This window comes from Ptiloglossa arizonensis, chromosome 1, assembly GCF_051014685.1.
Source record: "Ptiloglossa arizonensis isolate GNS036 chromosome 1, iyPtiAriz1_principal, whole genome shotgun sequence".
NCBI lineage: Eukaryota > Metazoa > Arthropoda > Insecta > Hymenoptera > Colletidae > Ptiloglossa > Ptiloglossa arizonensis.
The window spans coordinates 28,563,369-28,583,194 of record NC_135048.1 but is presented as its reverse complement, the minus strand read 5'-3'; the positions used below and the strand labels follow the sequence as shown (position 1 = coordinate 28,583,194).

Sequence of the window (19,826 nt, the reverse complement as noted above, 5' to 3'; positions counted from 1 at the left end):
CGTTCCGCGCGCGCGCGCGATGGTGATCGCGGTCTCGTGAAGATCGCGAGACGGTAGCTGAATTCGCGAGCCGTGGCCGCGTCGCGATCGTACCGACTGACCGAGTCGTGTTCCACCGCAAGTGTAAGAAACGAGACGGAACAAACAGCGGCGAAGAAGGGAACGGGTGAATAAGGGTGGTACAGAGTAGGGGGGCAACCGAGACGAGGAGAAGGAGGAGGATCAAAGAGGTCGAGATAAAGAGGCTATTCAATCTCTGAAAATCTCGTCGTAAACCGCATCGATATTCTTGGTCGCTTAACGTTGCGGATAACAGAGAACGTTTTTATGGGGCCGTGGAGATAAGGGGTCAACCTCTGGCCCCGATGTACAAAACGTCTTCCGCTCGGTCGGTCGGTCGCTCGCTCGCTCGGAATCTCCCGCTACCGTTTCTATGAAGAACGTTACCCTCGTTTCTTTCCTCGACGTACGAAACGCATATTGAACGCGGAGACGCGGAGTCTAGGGGTGCGGGAGGGTCGATTTTGGTTCGGGTCGGAGTACGATCGCGGTCGAGTCGGGTCGACGTCCCGAAAGTATCTCGCGACACACGAGTATCGAGATTGGTAAAATGTTGAGTACTCGGTGGATGTTTGATGTGTTCGGAGATCTTGAACCGAGATGGGGGTAAGGGTGGCTTCGGAGGAAGGTGATATGGGTATTTGGTAGGTATGCGAATGTTGGAGTAAAGTTTGAGTGTTTATGCAGATTGGATTCGAACGGTGTCTCTTTTTTGTGTTTCTTCGCTTTTTGGTCGATGTATAAGATAGGAAGGATCTTCGAGCTTAATCGAATAAAGTGGTTCGAATGTTGGGCTTAATAATTTGTCGTAACTGTTCGAAGGCAGGGATATTATTGACTGGAATTCGAGGAAAATCTTCGATCTGAATCCGTGAAAAATTATCAACCCGAATTCAAGAAAACTTCTCGACCCGAACGTAGGAACATTGTCGTCCCAAATTAGAAAATATTGTCAAATTGAATTCAAGAAAAATTCTCGGTTTGAATCTGTGAAAATTGTCGTCCCGAACCAATGAAAATTATTGTCCCGAATCCGTGGAAAACCTTCAATTCAAACTCAAGAAAATTCCTTGATTCGAACCTAAGAACATTGTCAACCGAAATTAAAACACATTGTCGATCCGAATTTAAGAAAAATCCTCGATTCGAAGCCATGAAAATTCCTCGACCCGAACTCAAGAAAATTCCTCGACCCGAGCTCAAGAAAATTACACGACCCAAACCCAAGAAAATTTCTCGACCCGAACACGAGAACAATATCGTTCCAAATTCAGAAACATTATCTATTGGAACTCAAGGTAAATTCCTCGACCTTCATCCAAGAAAATTCTCGACCAAAACCCATGAAAATCATTATCCCAAAGCCAGGGAGAACCTTCGACTTGAACCCAAGAAAATTCCTCGATTCGAATTTAAGAATATTGTCATCCCATAGTAAAAAACATTGTCGATTCGAATTCAAGGAAAATCCTCGATCCAAAGCCAAGGAAAATCCTCGACCCGAACCCAAGAAAATTCCACGACCCGAACCCAAGAAAATTCCTCCACCCGAATCCGAGAACAACATCGATCCAAATTCAAAAACATTATCGATTCTATCTCAAGATAAATCCCACGACCTCGATCCAAGAAAATTCTCAACCCAAAGCCAAGGAAAATCCTCGACCCGGACCCAAGAAAATTCCACGACCCGAACCCAAGAAAATTCCTTGACCCGAACCCGAGAACAACATCGATCCAAATTAAAAACATTATCGATTCTACCTAAAGATAAATCCCTCGACCTCGATCCAAGAAAATTCTCAACCCGAACCCAAGGAAAATCCACGACCCGAACCCAAGAAAATTCCACGACCCGAACTCAAGAAAATTTCTCGACCCGAACCCGAGAACAACATCGATCCAAATTAAAAACATTATCGATTCTACCTAAAGATAAATCCCTCGACATCGATCCAAGAAAATTCTCGACCCGAAATCAAGGAAAATCCACGACCCGAACGCAAGAAAATTCCACGACCCGAACCCAAGAAAATTCCTTGACCCGAACTCGAAGACAATATCGATCCAAATTCAAAAACATTATCGATTTAAACTCAAGATCACTCCCTCAACCTCGATCCAAGAAAATTCTCGACCCAAATCCAAGGAAAATCCTCGACCCGAACCCAAGAAAATTCCTCGACCCGAACCCAAGAACAACATCGATCCAAATTAAAAACATTATCGATTCTAACTCAAGATAAATCCCTCGACCTCGATCCAAGAAAATTCTCAACCCAAAGCCAAGGAAAATCCCCGACCCGAACCCAAGAAAATTCCTCGACCCGAACCCAAGAACAACATCGATCCAAATTAAAAACATTATCGATTCTAACTCAAGATAACTCCCTCGACCTCGATTCAAGAAAATTCTCGACCCGAATCGGTAAAAATTCTCGATAAAAAAAACCCAAGAAAATTCCCCGACCCGAACCCAAGAAAATTCCTCGACCCGAACCCAACTCCCGACCCGTACCGACACCCCCGACCCGAAATTCTCGACATTCCCTGTCACTTATTAAACTAAATAATACTCGAGGAATACTCGGCTCACAGTCCGTGTCGCTCGGTGAGTCTCGGAGCACGTACAACTCGTCTCGGTTCGCGAGGGGTCAAAGTTTAGGCGTACCGTGCGTTCCGGTTCGCTCGGTGACGCGTCGGTGGGAGAGTGTCCGCGACACCGACGCTACACCGCGTCGTCCAGAGCGAGACGCGATCATCGAGCCGTAATCGGGCGCCGTGGTTGACCAAAATATTTTTCGTTACGATTTTGGAAACCGTGCTCAACGTACCGATAACGCGGCCACGATGCCGGCCGGGATCTGTACGGTTCGCTCGAGAGGTCGGTGACGGAGAACGTATTCACGAGGAGGGTCGGGGAGTAGGGGGGGGATCGTGTCCGCGTTTCGGGACGAGGCACCCCAGTTTCGCAACCGAGGCCGTACGGACGACTCGTTCTCGGTGCAGTCGTCGTCGTCGTCGTCGTGGTCGTCCGCGTATTTTCTTCGGAATGATTAATCGGGGTCGCGGCACTTACGCCTCCGCGACTCCTCGTCTCGTCACCGATTCGCCTCGAGCGCGCAACAATGGAGCTTCTGGTCTTCGATAAGACGACTCTCGAGGCTTCGCGTCGAGCTACCCGCGGACAAGTTTCGCTGACTACGTTCGTAGAACGAGCGCACGTACGAGACTGTACCGTATCCACCACCACCATGATCTTAACCCCGTACGGGGGAACGTCGAGGAGGAACGACGTACTTGGACCTTTCGCGAAAAAATATGTTTTTTAATAGAATTCGCCGGCGAAACGAACGAACCGTCAGATAATCCGGCGAGCCTGACCTTTACCAATTCGATTAGGTAACGTCAATAAGGTCAGTTGAATGTTAAACGGTTTGATACACCGTCCGATCGGGAGGCTGGGGGAGGAGGGGGAGAGTATTGCAAACGAGCCTCGCGAGATGCTACGCCGAACGAAATTTCACCAATCGTGTCACAGGGACACGCGAGGAACCGACCGTTTTCGATTCGAATCCTCGAATCGTAACACGGTGCCCCCCACCCCTTCGCTTCTCTTTCCCGCACGGGCGTGCCCCGCCTCTCTTTCTATTTCTAGCGCCGAGCGCTGTACCTGTGGCCTCCGGTGGCTCCCGTGTGTCAATCCCCCCACCTCTTCGACCATCTCCGCACCTCAATTGGCTCCACCGCGACCCTTTTATTTTCGTTTCGACCTCCGTCTCGGGCGACGTCACGCGACGACGAGACGAGGTGAGACGAGACGAGACGAGACGAGACTCGTCTGCGTTTCGCAATCGCGCGATCGATGATCGATAAGCGGACCGAATCGATAAGGGGACGTCGGAGGTATCGCGTTGGGATCGTTCCGACGACTCGATTCGAGGAAAGTCGATGGGTAGAGAGAGAGAGAGAGAGGGAGTGAAAGAGGAAGCGGTGAGAGGGGCTGCGGAGGGAGAGAGAGAGAGAGAGAGAGAGAGAGAGAGGAGTGTACTTTGTTGCAAATTTTGGGCCCCTGAGAATATCTGGTTTGAAGGTAGAACATGTAACGGAGGGAAATTATGGTAGGATGAGAATGTAAGAAAAATTGCAAATTTTGGGCCTTTGGAAGTATCTGGCCCAAATGTACAAAGTGTAAAGAGAGAAAGTAGGATGAGAATGTAACAAAAGTTGGAAATTCTGGGCTTTTGGAAATATCTGGCATTGAAGTAGTGAACGTAACAAAAGTTGCGAACTTTGGGCCTTTGGAAGTATCTGACCCAAATGTACAAAGTGTAAAGAGAGAAAGTAGGATGAGAATGTAACAAAAGTTACAAATCCTGGGCTCTTGGAAGTATCTGGCCCAAACTTAGAGAATGTAACAAAAGTTATAAATTCTGGGCCTTTGGAAGTATCTGCTCCAAAAGTAGTGAATGTAACAAAAGTTGCAAACTCTGGGCCTTTGGAAGTATCTGCCCCAAAAGTAATGAATGTAACAAAAGTTGCAAACCCTGGGCCCTTGAAAGTATTTGGTTCAAACCTAGAGAATGTAACAAAAGTTGCAAATTCTGGGCCCTTGAAAGTATCTGGCCCAAAAGTAGTGAATGTGACAAAAGTTGCAATCTCCGGGCTTTTGGTAGTATCTGGTCCGAAAGTACAAAGTGTAAAAAGGAGAAAGTATGAGTAGAATGAGAATGTAACAAAAGTTGGAAACCCTGGGCCCTTGAAAGTATCTGGCCCAAACTTAGAGAATCTAACAAAAGTTATAAATTCTGGGCCTTTGAAAATATCCAGCCCAAAAGTAAAGAATGTAACAAAAGTTGGAAACTCTGGGCCCTTGGAATCTGGCCCAAGTATCTGTCCCAAAAGTACAAATTGTGAAGAGAGAAAAGTACAATAAAATAGAAACGTAAAACAAGTTGCAAATCGCAAGACCACGAGCATACTCTGGCTCAAAACCACAAAATCTAAAAGAATAAATACAAAAGAATAATACACAAAAATGTTCAAATTTTGGGCCTTTCGAAGTACCTAACCTATAAAACAAACTACAGTACACTGTACTTCCTATAATAAATATCCCTCTACACACTCCACAAATATCAATCTATAACCCCGTCTCTTCTACTCGGTCCATTCGACACCGAAGTGAGAACCACATCGAAAGTGTCTCTTCGAGAATACCACGATAGTCAATTGTCTCTGTACGCGACTCTACCGAGTGAAAAGTACAATTCGAAGATTTTCGAGGTTACGAGACCTCTAATAAACCCTATACATCCCTAAAGCATCCGCGATCGTAGATGAAATATAAATCGATACAATTCTACCGATTCAATGCGTTCTACGACAGACAGACAGACAGAAAGAGAGAGAAAGACACTGTACGAAGAGAATGGGCGTAATCGAACCATAGGTTCGTCGCGGCAGCTCGGTGCTGCTGCCATCGGTTGACCCTTGGGGATTAAAAATAATATTTTTTATCTTCCAGCAGGAGCGCGGCCCGCGAAACGCGTTTCTAACTTTCTCTCTCTCTTTGTCCCCCCTTCTATCCTTGATCTTTGTCATTCCACCGCTCGGTGGTAGCGCGGTCGTACGCTTACGTGTTAACAATGTGGAGAGCGTGCTGCGCGAACGCCGCGGCGAGGAGACGCGCAAACACACGGGCCGCGGAACGAGGAGAACGCGCGCGCGGGTTGCGCGCGACTCGCTAACGAGCACCAGATAACGCCGGCCAGTTATTTTTGTAACGTACCGGCTAGCAACAGTTTGTCGGTATCGACGGGACGAGTCGACCTCGACGGTTATGATCTAATCGTACGGTCTCGTATCGTTCGACCGATCTTCGCAGGATCCTTGGATGCAATTCCTATGGTCGACGTTGCGACGTCCCTTTTCACGGATTAGCAACGGAATAGCGAGTCGAGGGGACAATGTTTCTTCGAACGATTATTATTGGGTCTGAAAGCCTCTCGGTCGTATAGCGTTCGAATGGGAGCACTCGTTCCTACGAATCTAAGGGGAATATGTACGAGTTTTTCGAAAAGTGGAACTCGTTGTTATTGGGTCGTTCGGAAAGTCGTTTACGTGTTTTTTTTTTTTTTTTTGGTGAAAATGAAACAAGGTTTTTTTCAGAGTGTATAAACAGTTTATTAAATTGTATACTCTTCGTTTTGGAAAACGAAAGCACTTTTCGAACAACCTAATATTTTGGAGTCGATGGGGAAGAAAGTTTTGTTTAATAATGGAGGTATTTTTTTTTTTTGCATTGTTTGTTTGTACGATAAATTGAAATGGAACAAGGTTTTTCTCAGAGTGTATAAAGAGTTTATTAAATTGTATACTCTTCGTTTTGGAAAACGAAAGCACTTTTCGAACAACCTAATATTTTGGAGTCGATGGGGAAGAAAGTTTTCTTTAATAATGGAGGTATTTTTTTTTTTGTATTGTTTATTTGTACGATAAATTAAAATACACGAATCGACTCGATAGAATCTAGGGAAATATGATTTTTCGAAAAGAGATACTTGTAATTATTTTGGAGTTAATCAGAAAGAGACTTTTCTTTAATAATTTTGGAAGTTGTGTGTACATACAATTTGAAACACGCTGTGACATTTTGTTTTTTTATATTGTTTATTTGTACGATAAATTAAAATACACGAATCGACTCGATAGAATCTAGGGAAATATGATTTTTCGAAAAAAGATACTTGTAATTATTTTGGAGTTAATAAGAAAGAGACTTTTCTTTAATAATTTTGGGAGTCGTATGTACATAGAATTTGAAACACGCTGTGATATTTTGTTTTTTTATACTGTTTATTTGTACGATAAATTAAAATACAAAAGTCGACTCGATAGAATTTAGGAAAGTATAATTTTTCGAAAAGAGATACTCGTAATTATTTTGGAGTTAATAAGAACCAGTCTTTTCTTTAATAATTTTGGGAGTTGTGTGTACGTAGAATTTGAAACACGCTGTGGTATGTTTTTTTTTTATATTGTTTATTTGCACGATAAGTTAAAATGCACAAGTCGACGACCAGAGGTTTTCGAAACTCGACAGAGCGTTACAATGGAAGTACTCGTTCGTACGAATCTAGAGAAAAATTATGATTCTTCGAAACGAGAAACTCGTAATTACTTCGGAGTCGTGAGAAAAGAGATTTTTCTTTAACAATTGGGTAGTCATGCGTACGTGGAAATTGAAACACTGGTTTCTTTTTTTTTTTAATACGGAGCCTCTTTGTATCGATGACACGAATCTGGAGGAAAAACCATGATTGTTCGTAAAAGAGAAACGCGCGATCACTTTGGAGTCGAATGAAGAAGAAAAGAGACGTTTCGTTCCAAGCCAGAACGTATCTGTTTGAAAATTGAATAAACGATATCCCCGATGAAATTTTCCATTTTTTTTTTTGAGCGATCTACGATCATTATCGATAGATAAGAATGAAATATTGCTCAGATTTGCGAAACGAGTTCTCAGAAGGTGCTCGGAATGAATCGGATGTAAATCCATTGGAAACGTGCGATGTGATCGATACGAGGTTCTCGAGTTTCGTCAATCTCGACGCTATCGAATCATTCACGATCTCGAACGAGAGTTTGAAAAATGAAAATTATCGTACCCTCGTTGATCACGATCGTACGCGTTCAGATACAACAATTGTCTTTTCCGTTATAGTAAAATAGATATGAACGTACGAACGATAAACATTACGCTCGTACGTGTATCTGACTTCTGCGAGCAACATTGAAAAGATCACTCTTGAATTTTCACTACAATCGATCGTTTCGACACCAATACAATATTCCACGATCGATAAATTTCGTTTTGCGACATTGGTATCTTCGTCAACAATTTATTTTCGTTGCTTTTGTTTGCCATTGTTGAAAATTTTATCACGCGTGATTAAGCAAGAAACAAAAGTGCTACTTCTGCAACATCAATGGGATTCCTAACACGATCTTTTCTTTTAGAAAATCGTCAATCTGATACACTTGGTGCAAGTAATATATTAAAAACTTTCTCCAAGGACTTCTGAGAGGACATCGATCTTTATTCGATTAAGTAGGCTGCAATAATATATATATATATATATATATATATATATATATATATATATATATATATATACATATATACATTTTCGTTAAAATTTGTATCGTTAAACGATCAACGAAAAATTCGTTACTCGACAATTCGTCGATTCAAAAATATTTATATCACAGGATCGAAAGGATGTAGACTTTAACTTGGTCAAGAAGGTCCCCTATAATGTAAATCTATCGTTATTGTCATTCGTTAAGAGATCAACGAAAAAATTATTCGACATTTCATCGTTTCAAAAATACTTATATCACAGGATCGAAAGGATGTAGACTTTAACTTGGTTAAGAAGGTCCCCTATAATGTAAATCTATTGTTATTGTCATTCGTTAAGAGATCAACGAAAAAATTACTCGACATTTCGTCGTTTTAAAAATACTTATATCACAGGATCGAAAGGATGTAAATTTTCACTTGCTCAAAAAGGTCCTCTATAATATAAACCTATTGTTGTTGTCATTCGTTAAGAGATCAACGAAAAAATTACTCAACATTTCATCGTTTCAAAAATACTTATATCACAGGATCCAAAGGATGTAGATTTTCACTCGATTAAGAAAGTATTCGATAATGTATGCTTATCGTTAGTTCCATCGAAATTCGTTAAGAGATCAACAAAAAGATTATTCGTCGATTCGTCGTTTCAAAAATTCTTATATCACAGGATCGAAAGGATATTGACTTTTACTCGGTCAAGAAGGTCCTCGATAATGTGTGTCTATCGTTATTTTCATCGAAATTCGTTAAAAGATCAACGAAAAGATTACTCGTCGATTCATCGTTTCAAAAACACTTATATCACAGGATCGAAAGGATATTGACTTTAACTTGGTGAAGAAGGTCCTCGATAATGTAAACCTATCGTTATTTTCATCGAAATTCGTTAAAAGATCGTCGAGACGATTACTCGTCGATTGGTCGTTTGAAAAATGTTTATATCGTAGTATTGAAAAATGTTCGCAGCGTTGATCGAGTACGCAGACGGAACGACGGCGTACGCGAGCGACAGGGGCACGGAGGTCGTCGCGGCGACGACGACGCTCGAAGGGAACGAGGACGGAGACGCGGGCGCGCCGACGCGTTCGCGGAACGAGCTTCTTCGACAGCAACAGCTGCACGGACGGCAGCAACAACGACGGCAGCCAGCGTACGAAAAGCGTGGAAGCGAAGGAGGCGGGGACGACGTGGGCGTGCTGGAGGCGGGACAGCAGGAAATCGAAAATGGCGCGATCGCGGGGCCGAGTAGCGCCGAAGCGGTGGCTATTGCCGTTTCTGCCGATCACGGAAACGATACCAGCGCCACCTACGATCTACATCCGCTCGGCTACCTCGAGCCCGACGGCTCCGTCCTTCGCGATAGGTGAGAAATCGATACGTTTCGATAAAAGCTCGCCGTGAATCTCGGATCGCGATAAACATTTTCGCGCGAGTTCGAAGGCGTTCGTCCTTGACCTTACGCGGTTCTGTTCGCGGACGTCTCTGGAATCCAACACTCGAAAAACACGACACGCGAAAAACACACACACACATATACACACCAACCGTATCTAGAAACTTTACAAAATCGTCGAGGAGCTCTCAACGTGAAGGTAACCCACGACTCCGCGCGAGAGCGTACCTCCGCGTTAACGACTCGTGGAACTTCGTAAGCTCTTTCGTTACCTTGCCAACACGATATTCGATCGTTGTTACGATCGTTGAATTTTCGTTGACGCGCGCGCGCGCTCTTTCACTCGAAGGCAGAAATTTTAACGAATTATCGCGCTTGGTCGCGAAGGGGTTATCTCGAACAGGATTCGAGCCGTTACGGGGGCGGCGACCCAGCGAGCGACGAGCAACAACAAGAACAGCACCAGCAGCAGCAGCAGCAGCAACAGGTTTCCCAACCCCACCACCACCACCACCACCGGCACCACCGACAACAGCAGCAGCAGCAGCAGCAGCAGCAGCAGCCGCCGCCACAATTCGTTCCACCGAGGGCGAGAGAGCTGCCGGTTCCCGAGGGAGGGGATAACCGGCAGGCGAGCGAGACCTCCGCATCGCCGGAGGGAAATCGGCTCGGCAGTCACGCGCCTCGCTCCACGATGCATCGTTACTGTACTGCAACGCTCTCGCCGACCGCGACCAATCACCACCACCCTCACCATCAGCAACGCCACCACCATCAGCAGCACCATTTGCAGTCGGACGCGTCCCAACACCCGATGGCTCATCGGCGCTTGGACGAGCAGGAGTCGCAGTCGCAGTCGTTGTCCCAGTCGCAACCACAGCAGCAGCAGCAGCAGCAGCAGCAGCAGCAGCAACAACAACAACAACAACAACAGCAGCAGCAGCACCAAGAAGTGGATCACGAGGACGTGGATCGCGTTAGCGGGATCGCGGCAGCCATGAGAGGCGCACGAGGTGATTTCACTCTTGGTGTGTTGTTCCCCAATTTGGGTAACACCGGTGGTAGCAATCCGAGCAACGAGGTGCCCACGGATCATCACCATCATCATCATCATTCCCAACAACAACAACACCACCACCATCACCACCTGGACGAGGTGTTGCCCGACGAGGCGTTTCTCCATCATCCGATACGCGGTGGTGGTAGCGGTGGCAGTGGAAGCGGTGCCGGTGGCGAAGGTAGCGGCGGCGGTGGAGGCGGTGGATCCCCGACACTGAGGACCGGTAGCTCGCCCGGCTCGAGTCGCAGCCCCCACAACGATCAAGGACTCTCGCCGCCGCATCGCCAGGGCCAAACCGACGGTGGTTACAGCCCGAACGATCAGGGCAGGCAATCGTACGCGCATCTAACCGCTATGCAACCGCCGTCCACGGTGCAGACGGGTCACGGGCTGACCCAGGACACGGACCGTGGACCTGTGCCCGATCAGCTCTACATGGAGTCGATCTACGCACACCACGCGGCCGGTACGCCGCATCATCATCAGGAACACGAGCAAACGGCCGCGACACCTCACTCGCCCAGCGGACCGCACAACAGGTTAGTAGTAGTCCTACGTTTGATCCTCGTTCACGGTTACACGAGCCACGGTGACGATACACACGTCTCTCGCGACGCGTTCGCGTCTCGACCTGCCGGGTGCCTCGTACCACCTACACCCCGCCCCACCCGACACCCCACACACCACATCACCCCCCACCCGCCCCCTCCTGTTCTCGTGCCCCGTAACCGCCGCAACGGTTTTACCGTTCGCCGAAAATATTTACACGTCGGCTTACTGGGGATGCTCCGTGTTCCCAAGATTGTATACGTAGGCGATACAAAACCGAGAATAAAGCTAAACCGTGCGATGGGAAACAGTGGTGTGACGCCTACGCGGCTGGGCCCTATGCCAACAGTTTCTCGTGAAAACGAACATCTTTCGGTGTTTGCCGATTCGTAAAACCACCACTGCCCCCCACCAGTTTCCCTCCGAGGTGCGCGAGTAGTCGCGCGCCCTTTACAATCTCTTCCCTATCGAATACCTCGGTTCGGGGTATACCGTGTGCGTACAGTGGGGGGTTCGCGATCTGTGTGTGTGTGTGTGCGTGTGTAGGTGTGCGCGGTCGCGTAAAATTTGACGATCCCGAGACAACGAACGAATCGAGATCGTTCTGTAGGAAGAAAACTTGACAGGAGCCGTTGACGTTTCTTTTTCGAGCAGGGTAGTTCCGTATGGCTTCGTTCTGCCGTGGCTCGCACCTCGGGTCATTTTTGACCCGGCAGGTCGTTCCAATGTACCTTTCATCGTTCGTTTTGCAAATGCGGTGGATCCTCTCGGTTCTTTCGTTGTGTTTCGAAATTAACAATACGTGTCTCGTACGTTCGGGGTGTTTTGTATTGTAAATTTGAAGTGTACGGAGGAGTGCTTCGAGATTAATAATTAGGATTACAATATTGCATCGAACGAATCGTCTCAGTGGTAAGAGTTTCGCTCGTCCCTGATTGCACCTTCTCGTTCGATAATTGCGCAAAATTTTACATTAGAGGTTATTGGCACTAGAAGAAATTTCCACGCGAGTGTTAATTAACATTTTCACGATATCAGAAACGAGTTAAATTCATCGTACGGAATTATCCAAGCAGAAGGAAACTTCTCGCAGGAATCGTGACGTTTTCTTCGAGTTTACGATCGCAATTCGTTCGATAGTTTCGATTACAATTTTGGTGGATCGGATCGAAAGTTGTTCGTCCACCGTCGGTTGCACGAAATTTTTATTCAGATAAGAATTTCACTCGTCTCCGATTTCGCGTTGTCCATCTCTCTGGTGTGCGCACGAACACACAGATAGTACCTAATTGTGTGAAATTATATTCCAGAATTACGAACGAATTAAATCCACAATTCGAAATTATCTAACCTAAAAATAAACTCGTGCATTCTCTACCAAACTCTCGTTCCATTTAACAATTTAACGAAACAACAATTCTGCTTTATTTCAAATTGATGGAATCGAATCCACGATTGGTAATAATCCATTTCGAAAAAGAAATTATCTAACCTAAAAATAAACCGCGCATTCTCTACCAAACTTTCGTTCCATTTAACAATTTAACGAAACAATTATGCTTTACTTCAAACTGATGGAATCAAATCCACAATTGGTAACAATCCATTTCGTGAAAGAAATTACCTAACCTAAAAATAAACCTCGCGCATTCTCTACCAAACTCTCGTTCCATTTAAAAATTCAACGAAACAACAATTCTGTTTTATTCCAAACTAATACAATCGAATCCACAATTGGTAACAATCCATCCCGAGACAGAAACTTCGTAAAATTCCTCTTACTCGATAACTCCCCGTTCGATCGTACGATTTAATAATTGTTCAGAATTTCGATCGGCGCGAATCGTTTCGAAAGTTGTTTATCCATCGGTAGTTGCACGGTGAAATTTTTAACCAGATAAGAATTTTGCTCGTCTCTGGTTGCACGTTTCGCGTTGTCCCTCTTCTCTCCCCTAAGAGCACACACTCGCGCGCGCGCGCGAGCGAACGAACGAGCTCTCCCCTTATCTGCTCCGCGAGCGATGCTGTTATTATTCGCGCGACTTACGAAAAACTTTCTCGATTCGATCGCCGGCCCGAGAATCGATTCGTGCTTGTGCTCGCCGGTTGGTACGCGAACGCGATAAGAGTTTATTGACCGATGGAAACGATTCTTCGATCGTGGTAACCGTCTGGCTCATTGGAGAAGCGTTATCGGCCGTGTGTCGTTTACACTCGTCGCGAACCGTGCCGCGATCTGGGCCGTTGAGTTGCAAAGGGACGGAGCAGCTCGGCCGGGAAACGTATTTGGCGGCAGGTAACCGGGTCGTGGTTCGGGTCGGCGACACAGAAACGACCAGGGAACGAACGATGAGGGACGTTGTCGTTGTTCGACGCGCGCAGCCGTCGCCTACTCGTTGTTTGTCGATTTCCTCATGCGGCGTGCACGTGCACGGGCCACGACCTTCGAATTTAGATATCTAAAGTTCGGGTGCAGAGGACGATCTACTTTTCGTTTCTCTTTTTGCGGCGTATCTCGCTGGTCGAGATTAACGCCGCCGCGACCCAGTGACGTAAAGCGTCGTACGCGGGGTCGCCGTGGCCCTTCCATCTTGCCATTTACTCTTGCGCGAAGATTTCTTTCTCTTTAATTTTATTCACCTTTTCGCGCCGGGTACCACGGTTCGCGGATACACGTTCTTACTATTGGGGCGCGCGCGAGTAGAAATCGAGACCTACCGCCGATGTGGTGAACGTTGTATTATTTTGCAAAACGTGGAACGTAGATTTGATGAACGTTGTATTATTTTGCAAAACATGGAACATGCATTTGATGAACGTTGTATTATTTTGCAAAACGTGGAAGAAGCATCTGATGAACGTTATATTATTTTGCAAAACGTGGAACGTGTATTTAATGAACCTTGTATTATTTTGTAAAACGTGGAAGAAGCATCTGATGAATGTTGCATTATTTTACAAAACGTGGAACGCATATTTGATGAACGTTGTATTATTTTGCAAAACGTGGAAGAAGCATCTAATGGACATTGTATTATTTTGCAAAACATGGAAGAAGCATCTTATGAACGTTGTATTATTTTTCAAAACGTGGAACTTATTTAATGAACGTTGTATTATTTTGCAAAACGTGGAACTTATCTAATGAACGTTGTATTATTTTGCAAAACGTGGAACTTATCTAATGAACGTTGTATTATTTTGCAAAACGTGGAACATGCATTTGATGAACCTTGTATTATTTTGCAAAATGTGAAACGTATATTTGATGAACGTTGTATTATTTTGCAAAACGTGGAACAGGTTTTCGGTGTGTAACGCAGATAGGTTTACACGAGTGGTTTAATTGTCGATGACAATTACGATTGGTTTATGGTTAATTATCGGTGTTAATTTCGATTAGTTTCTGTTTAATTGTAGGCGATAATTACGATTGGTTCGCGGTCTAATTATCGGTGATAATTTTGGATTGTTTTTCTTTAATTATCGACGATAATTACGATCGGTTTACGTTTAATTATCGGTGATAATTACGATTAGTTTACCTCTCGATGGCTGGGATAGGGAGCGATTCGAGAGATTATTTTTACACGAAACGAGGTGAAATGTTTACGTATTGTGGAGGTGTGGAAGGATGGAGGTGATTGTGGAGAGGAGAATTGAAATTGTGGATTGAATTTTGGAAACGTGATTCATTGGTTTGTTGCTTTTGGACGAGGCTTGTGTGGTTTATTAACGAACGAGAGACCTAAGTGTGAGAATCTAATTTGTAAGATGCAGATTGATAACAGATAGGAAACGAACAATGATCCAGTTGGTAGATGGATCGATGGAAAGAACAAGTGTGGACTTCTTGATGCAAAAATTAGCAATTAGGGTATTGTATATTATTGTAAATCGTTCTGAAGAGGACCACACTTCAAGTGGTTGAAATGTAAAAGGTTAATTATGAAAAAAATAATTTTTGCAAAGCAATTAGGGTATTGTACATTATTACGAATTATTTTGAAGAGGACCACACTTCAAGTGGTTGGAATATAAAAGATTAATTATGAAAAAATTTCTTTTGCAATGCTGAAGTAATATTAAATTATTGAATTAGACTGTGCTGAAGAGACAGGGTTTAGTTTAGGGTTCGTTAAAGGTATAGTTGATACTATAGGAGAAACTATCCTCGATATACATGAACTATTCATGTACTATTGTACAGATTGTTTATTTTGTCTCAACTCGGTGGAATATCTCGTGAGCAACAAATGGTATCGAGAAAATGTTCCTACGAATGTTATTTTTTACAGAGAAAGAATTGAAAAATTATTTACACCATATAACGTTTACATCTGCACTGAATAATTTTTTAAGAACATACTTGTCGTAGCTTTGGTTTTTCGTGAAAATGTTTCATCGTGTTCAAATAAAAAAGACACCCTGTATAGTCGATGATCTCGTACAAGAACATCAATTCACATATATCGAGAAATATGTTCTTTAAAGGTTGATTTATTATTTAAAAAAATTAAAGAATCACATTGTTTTTCTCTGCGCGTATACACCTCGTTTTCGTCACTTTGCATTCAACACGAGTAAACAACGATTAGCCAAATTATAATAGATATAACAAGGAACGTGTTCCGTAAAGGTTAAATTATTATTAAAAAGAATGACAGAATTACGTTCTTTTTTCATTTACATATTTACATTTTATTTTCATTTTATTCTCGTCGTGTCATCGAGAAACATCGAATTCGAACAGCGAGAATTATGTTCGGCAAAGGTTGAATTATTATTAAAAAAGAAATGACAGAATTACGTTCCTTTTTCATTTACATATTTACATTTTATTTTCATTTTATTCTCGTCGTGTCATCGAGAAACATCGAATTCGAACAGCGAGAAATATGTTCGACAAAAATTGAATTATTATTAAAAAAAAAAAAAAGAATAATAGAATTACGTTCTTTTTTTCATTCACGTGTTTACATTTTGCTTTCATTTCACTCTCGTCGTGTCGTCGAGAAAAAGCAAGAAGTGTGCTCAGTAAAGATTGAATTATTATTATTAAAAAATAAATGATAGAATGACGTTCTTTTTTTCATCTACATATTTACACTTTACTTTCATTCCATTCTCGTCGTGTCACCGAGAAACATCGAATTCGAGCAACGAGAATAGTGCCCGTCAGAGGTTGAATTCTTATTGAAAAGGAATTATAGGATTACGGTTGTTCTCCGCTCTACGAGTTTACATTTCGCTTTCTCTTTATTTTCGTCACTGTTAATTGCGAGTCAGCAGTTCCACTCTCCCAGTCCCCCTCGTGTTTTTCCGCGCGCGGACGCTGCCGATGATTCGTCCCCCAAGCGGCGCGTCGTAATCGTTTCGTATTTTGTTTGTCGAGGAACGAAACCGGAGAGCGCGTAAATCGTAATCGCGCGAGTCTTCGACGCGATGTTCGTCGCGTGAATCATCCCAGGGGTTTACAGTCCGGAGAGTCGTACCCGCCGAGTTCCGAGAAACTTTTCGGTATCGCGTGACGCCACGTCAAACGGACCTTCGAACACTTTCCCCGCGACACCGCATTCCTTTAGCTGGCCAATTTTCACGGTGGTCGCTCGCCTCGACTCGGGAAAACTCTGCGCTCGGAAAAACCGAACTTCCAAGTGGAACACTCTGGTAATTACGGATTAAATATGGTAATTTTTTTTTTGGTCGAATTTTTGTAAAGATTCGAGCCTTGTAGTTAGAATATTCGAAGGAATGTTTTGAGAAAAATATCAATTTTCTTGGAGTTGAATTTTCATAAACCAAACTTCCAAGTGGAATACTCTGGTAATTATGGATTAAATATGGTAATTTTTTTTTTTGTTTTGCTCGAATTTTCGTAAAGATTCGAACCTTGAAATTTATGTTCTTTTTAGGAAGACATAGTCAGTGTTGTGTAACTTTGTACGATTAACGTGCAATTTTGTAGTTAGAATATTCGAAGGAATGTTTAGAGAAAAAATATCAATTTTTTTTTGGAGTTGAATTTTTATAAATATTCGAGCCTTGAAATTTATATTCTTTTTAGATCGACATAGACAATGTTATGTAACTTTGTACGATTAACGTGTAATTTTGTACTTAGAATATACGAAGGAATTTTTAGAGAAAAAATATCAATTTTTTCGCGGGTTGAATTTTTATAAATATTCGAGCCTTGAAATCTATTTAATATTTTTTTTAAGTCGACATAGACAATATTATGTAATTTTGTACGATTACCATTGTATCCCGAACATACGAATATTTATAGAAAAAATATTAATTTTTTTTATTGAATTTTCATAAAGTTTCGAGCCTCGAAATATTCTTTCGTATCTAATCGTAGCCTTGTATATTCTTTCTGCGTAAAAATTGACAACGTCACTTTGTACGGTCACCACAGTACCCCGAACCATTCGGCATAGTATTCATAGACAAAATTATCAATATTTCTTTCTCGTTTGTATTTTCGGTAGAATTCGAGTTTAAGAAATGACATACTTTTTGCGTCAAAATGCGAAAAAAAAAATGAGAACGTTACGTCACTTCGACATTGTACGCCAGGATTGTAAAGAAAATGTACTCACAAAGCGCAGTGAGTCATCGTTGCGGTAAAATATTGAATATTTTCCGTTTGGAACTCGCTTAAGGAAAAGAAAATGGAATAATCGAACGCATCCGATTATTTTTTTAATTTAGAAAATATTTGATTTCACTCGGTAGATAAGTTAACCTAGATTAACAATCTTCATGATTCTCGCAATCCAACAAAGTAGGCTTTCGTGAAATCAATCAACACTCTGCTACACTGCTCCTTCATTTAAAATATACCCAATCGAAAGAGAAGCTCTACATTCACAGAACAACTCTGCTACTCGCAAAATTTTTTTTGCAATCTTAAGCTACAGTGCCCAAATTAAAAAAAAAAACAAAAATTTCAAATCAATGCTACAAAATAAACTCTCACCAAATCAGTCAAATTTCCACCGTCGTGATACTCTGTTAAAAATATAAAATTCGAAAGAAAATCTTACAATCTTAAGTTACAGTCCTCAATTAAAAAAACAAAAATTTCAAATCGATGCTACGAAGTAAACTCTCACCAAATTAGTCAAATTTCCACCGTCGCGATACTCTGTTCAAAATATAAAATTCGAAAGAAAAACTTTCAATCTTAAGCTACAGTCCCCAATTAAAAAAACAAAAATTTCAAATCAATGCTACAAAATAAACTCTCACCAAATCAGTCAAATTTCCACCGTCGCGATACTCTGTTCAAACTATAAAATTCGAAAGAAAAGCTCCACTTTCGTTGCATCTCCGTTAGCTATGCCAACCACAGCCATTTTCGTCTACGCGTGCTTACTCTACTCTCCCAGACTAGTCTAGAGCCCATGGCACCGGTGCTGCACACGCAACGTCGATGTACCGTTGTGTAACTCGTACCGTTCGATTGTACCCAAGACCGTCGCTGTGAGACGCGACAATAAATCAGGAGGACCATCAAGGGGCAGCGCGGCAGAGCACGCGCTGACCGATCGGTGGTAGATCGAGTCGCGGTGGTGGGGGGAGTCTCGCGCGGTACGCGAGAGAGTTAATCGAGGGGTGGGGGAGCGACGTATCGCGAGAGGGGAGTCGAACGACGGAGAAAAGAAACGGGGGAGGGGAGGGTTCCGCGGAAGGGGAAATCCTGACCACGTTCGAGGTCCTCCAGCGACGTTCGCTTCGACGTTTCGTGCACACTGTCGGATTATATTCCGCCCGGTTCGCGTCTGCACGGTAACCTCGTTGCGTCTCGCGATCCGTTCGCATTGATCCGCCGATCGACCGTGATTTTTCTCCCCACACCCCCCACTCTCCTGTTTTTTTTTCTTTTCTTATTTTCTTTCGTCGTTTCCTACTCGTGGTTGCGTTCGTCGAGTAAAAGGACCGAACGAGGCGGCAAACTGGAGAGAAACGAGAGACGCCGCGAAACGGACGAGGAATCGATGGTCGTCCAAAAGATCCTTAACGCCGGCATAAGTCACGAAGATGTGTATTCGCAGTGAGTGTGTTTTCATTCTAGGCGATATATTATAGAGGGACGCGCGAAACGATTCGTTGATAAGACGATCCGCGGTTGGTAATTGTAGCTGTCGGGGTGGGGGGTTGGGAAGCGTAATCGTAGAACCGCACGACGAATCGGTACGAGCGAACTATTAGTGCAATATAGTATAATAGACCGAACTATTTATTTTGATTTCATTTTATCCTCGAATCGGTTGCAACGACGAGCGCGAGTTTGGTACCACTGTCTCGGTTGCGATCGTAATAATCGAATTGCGCGACCCTGGGTTGTTGTCGTTGGGTCCATCTATACACGGTTCTGGAACCGTTGTTGCGCGACGATGGACGTCCGTCCAATCATAGCGCTGCAACAACATCCCGGTTCGCGATAGTTGTTTCGATCATAGTCGCGCGACGCAATAGTCGTTGCGTCATCTTGTGACGATCTACTTCTCGGTTGCTTCCGGGCTCTCGACACAACACTCGTAATCCGCGTCTGGATAAATTCGAAGCAGAGTGAATCACTTTCGAGAAAGTTAGGTTAGGTG

The 19,826-nt window shown here is 43.6% G+C and overlaps 1 protein-coding gene across 3 annotated transcripts in view; it reads left to right on the top strand.

Moving 5' to 3' along the window:
• Window positions 1-19,826, top strand: part of LOC143143910 (uncharacterized) — a 95,929-nt gene that overhangs the window by 42,818 nt on the left and 33,285 nt on the right. For all 3 annotated transcript variants that reach the window (XM_076305793.1, XM_076305802.1, XM_076305807.1), the window contains exons 2-3: window positions 9,176-9,572; window positions 9,990-11,201. In XM_076305793.1, the coding sequence (XP_076161908.1) occupies window positions 9,176-9,572; window positions 9,990-11,201 (1,609 nt within the window). The remainder of the gene's footprint in view (window positions 1-9,175; window positions 9,573-9,989; window positions 11,202-19,826) is intronic.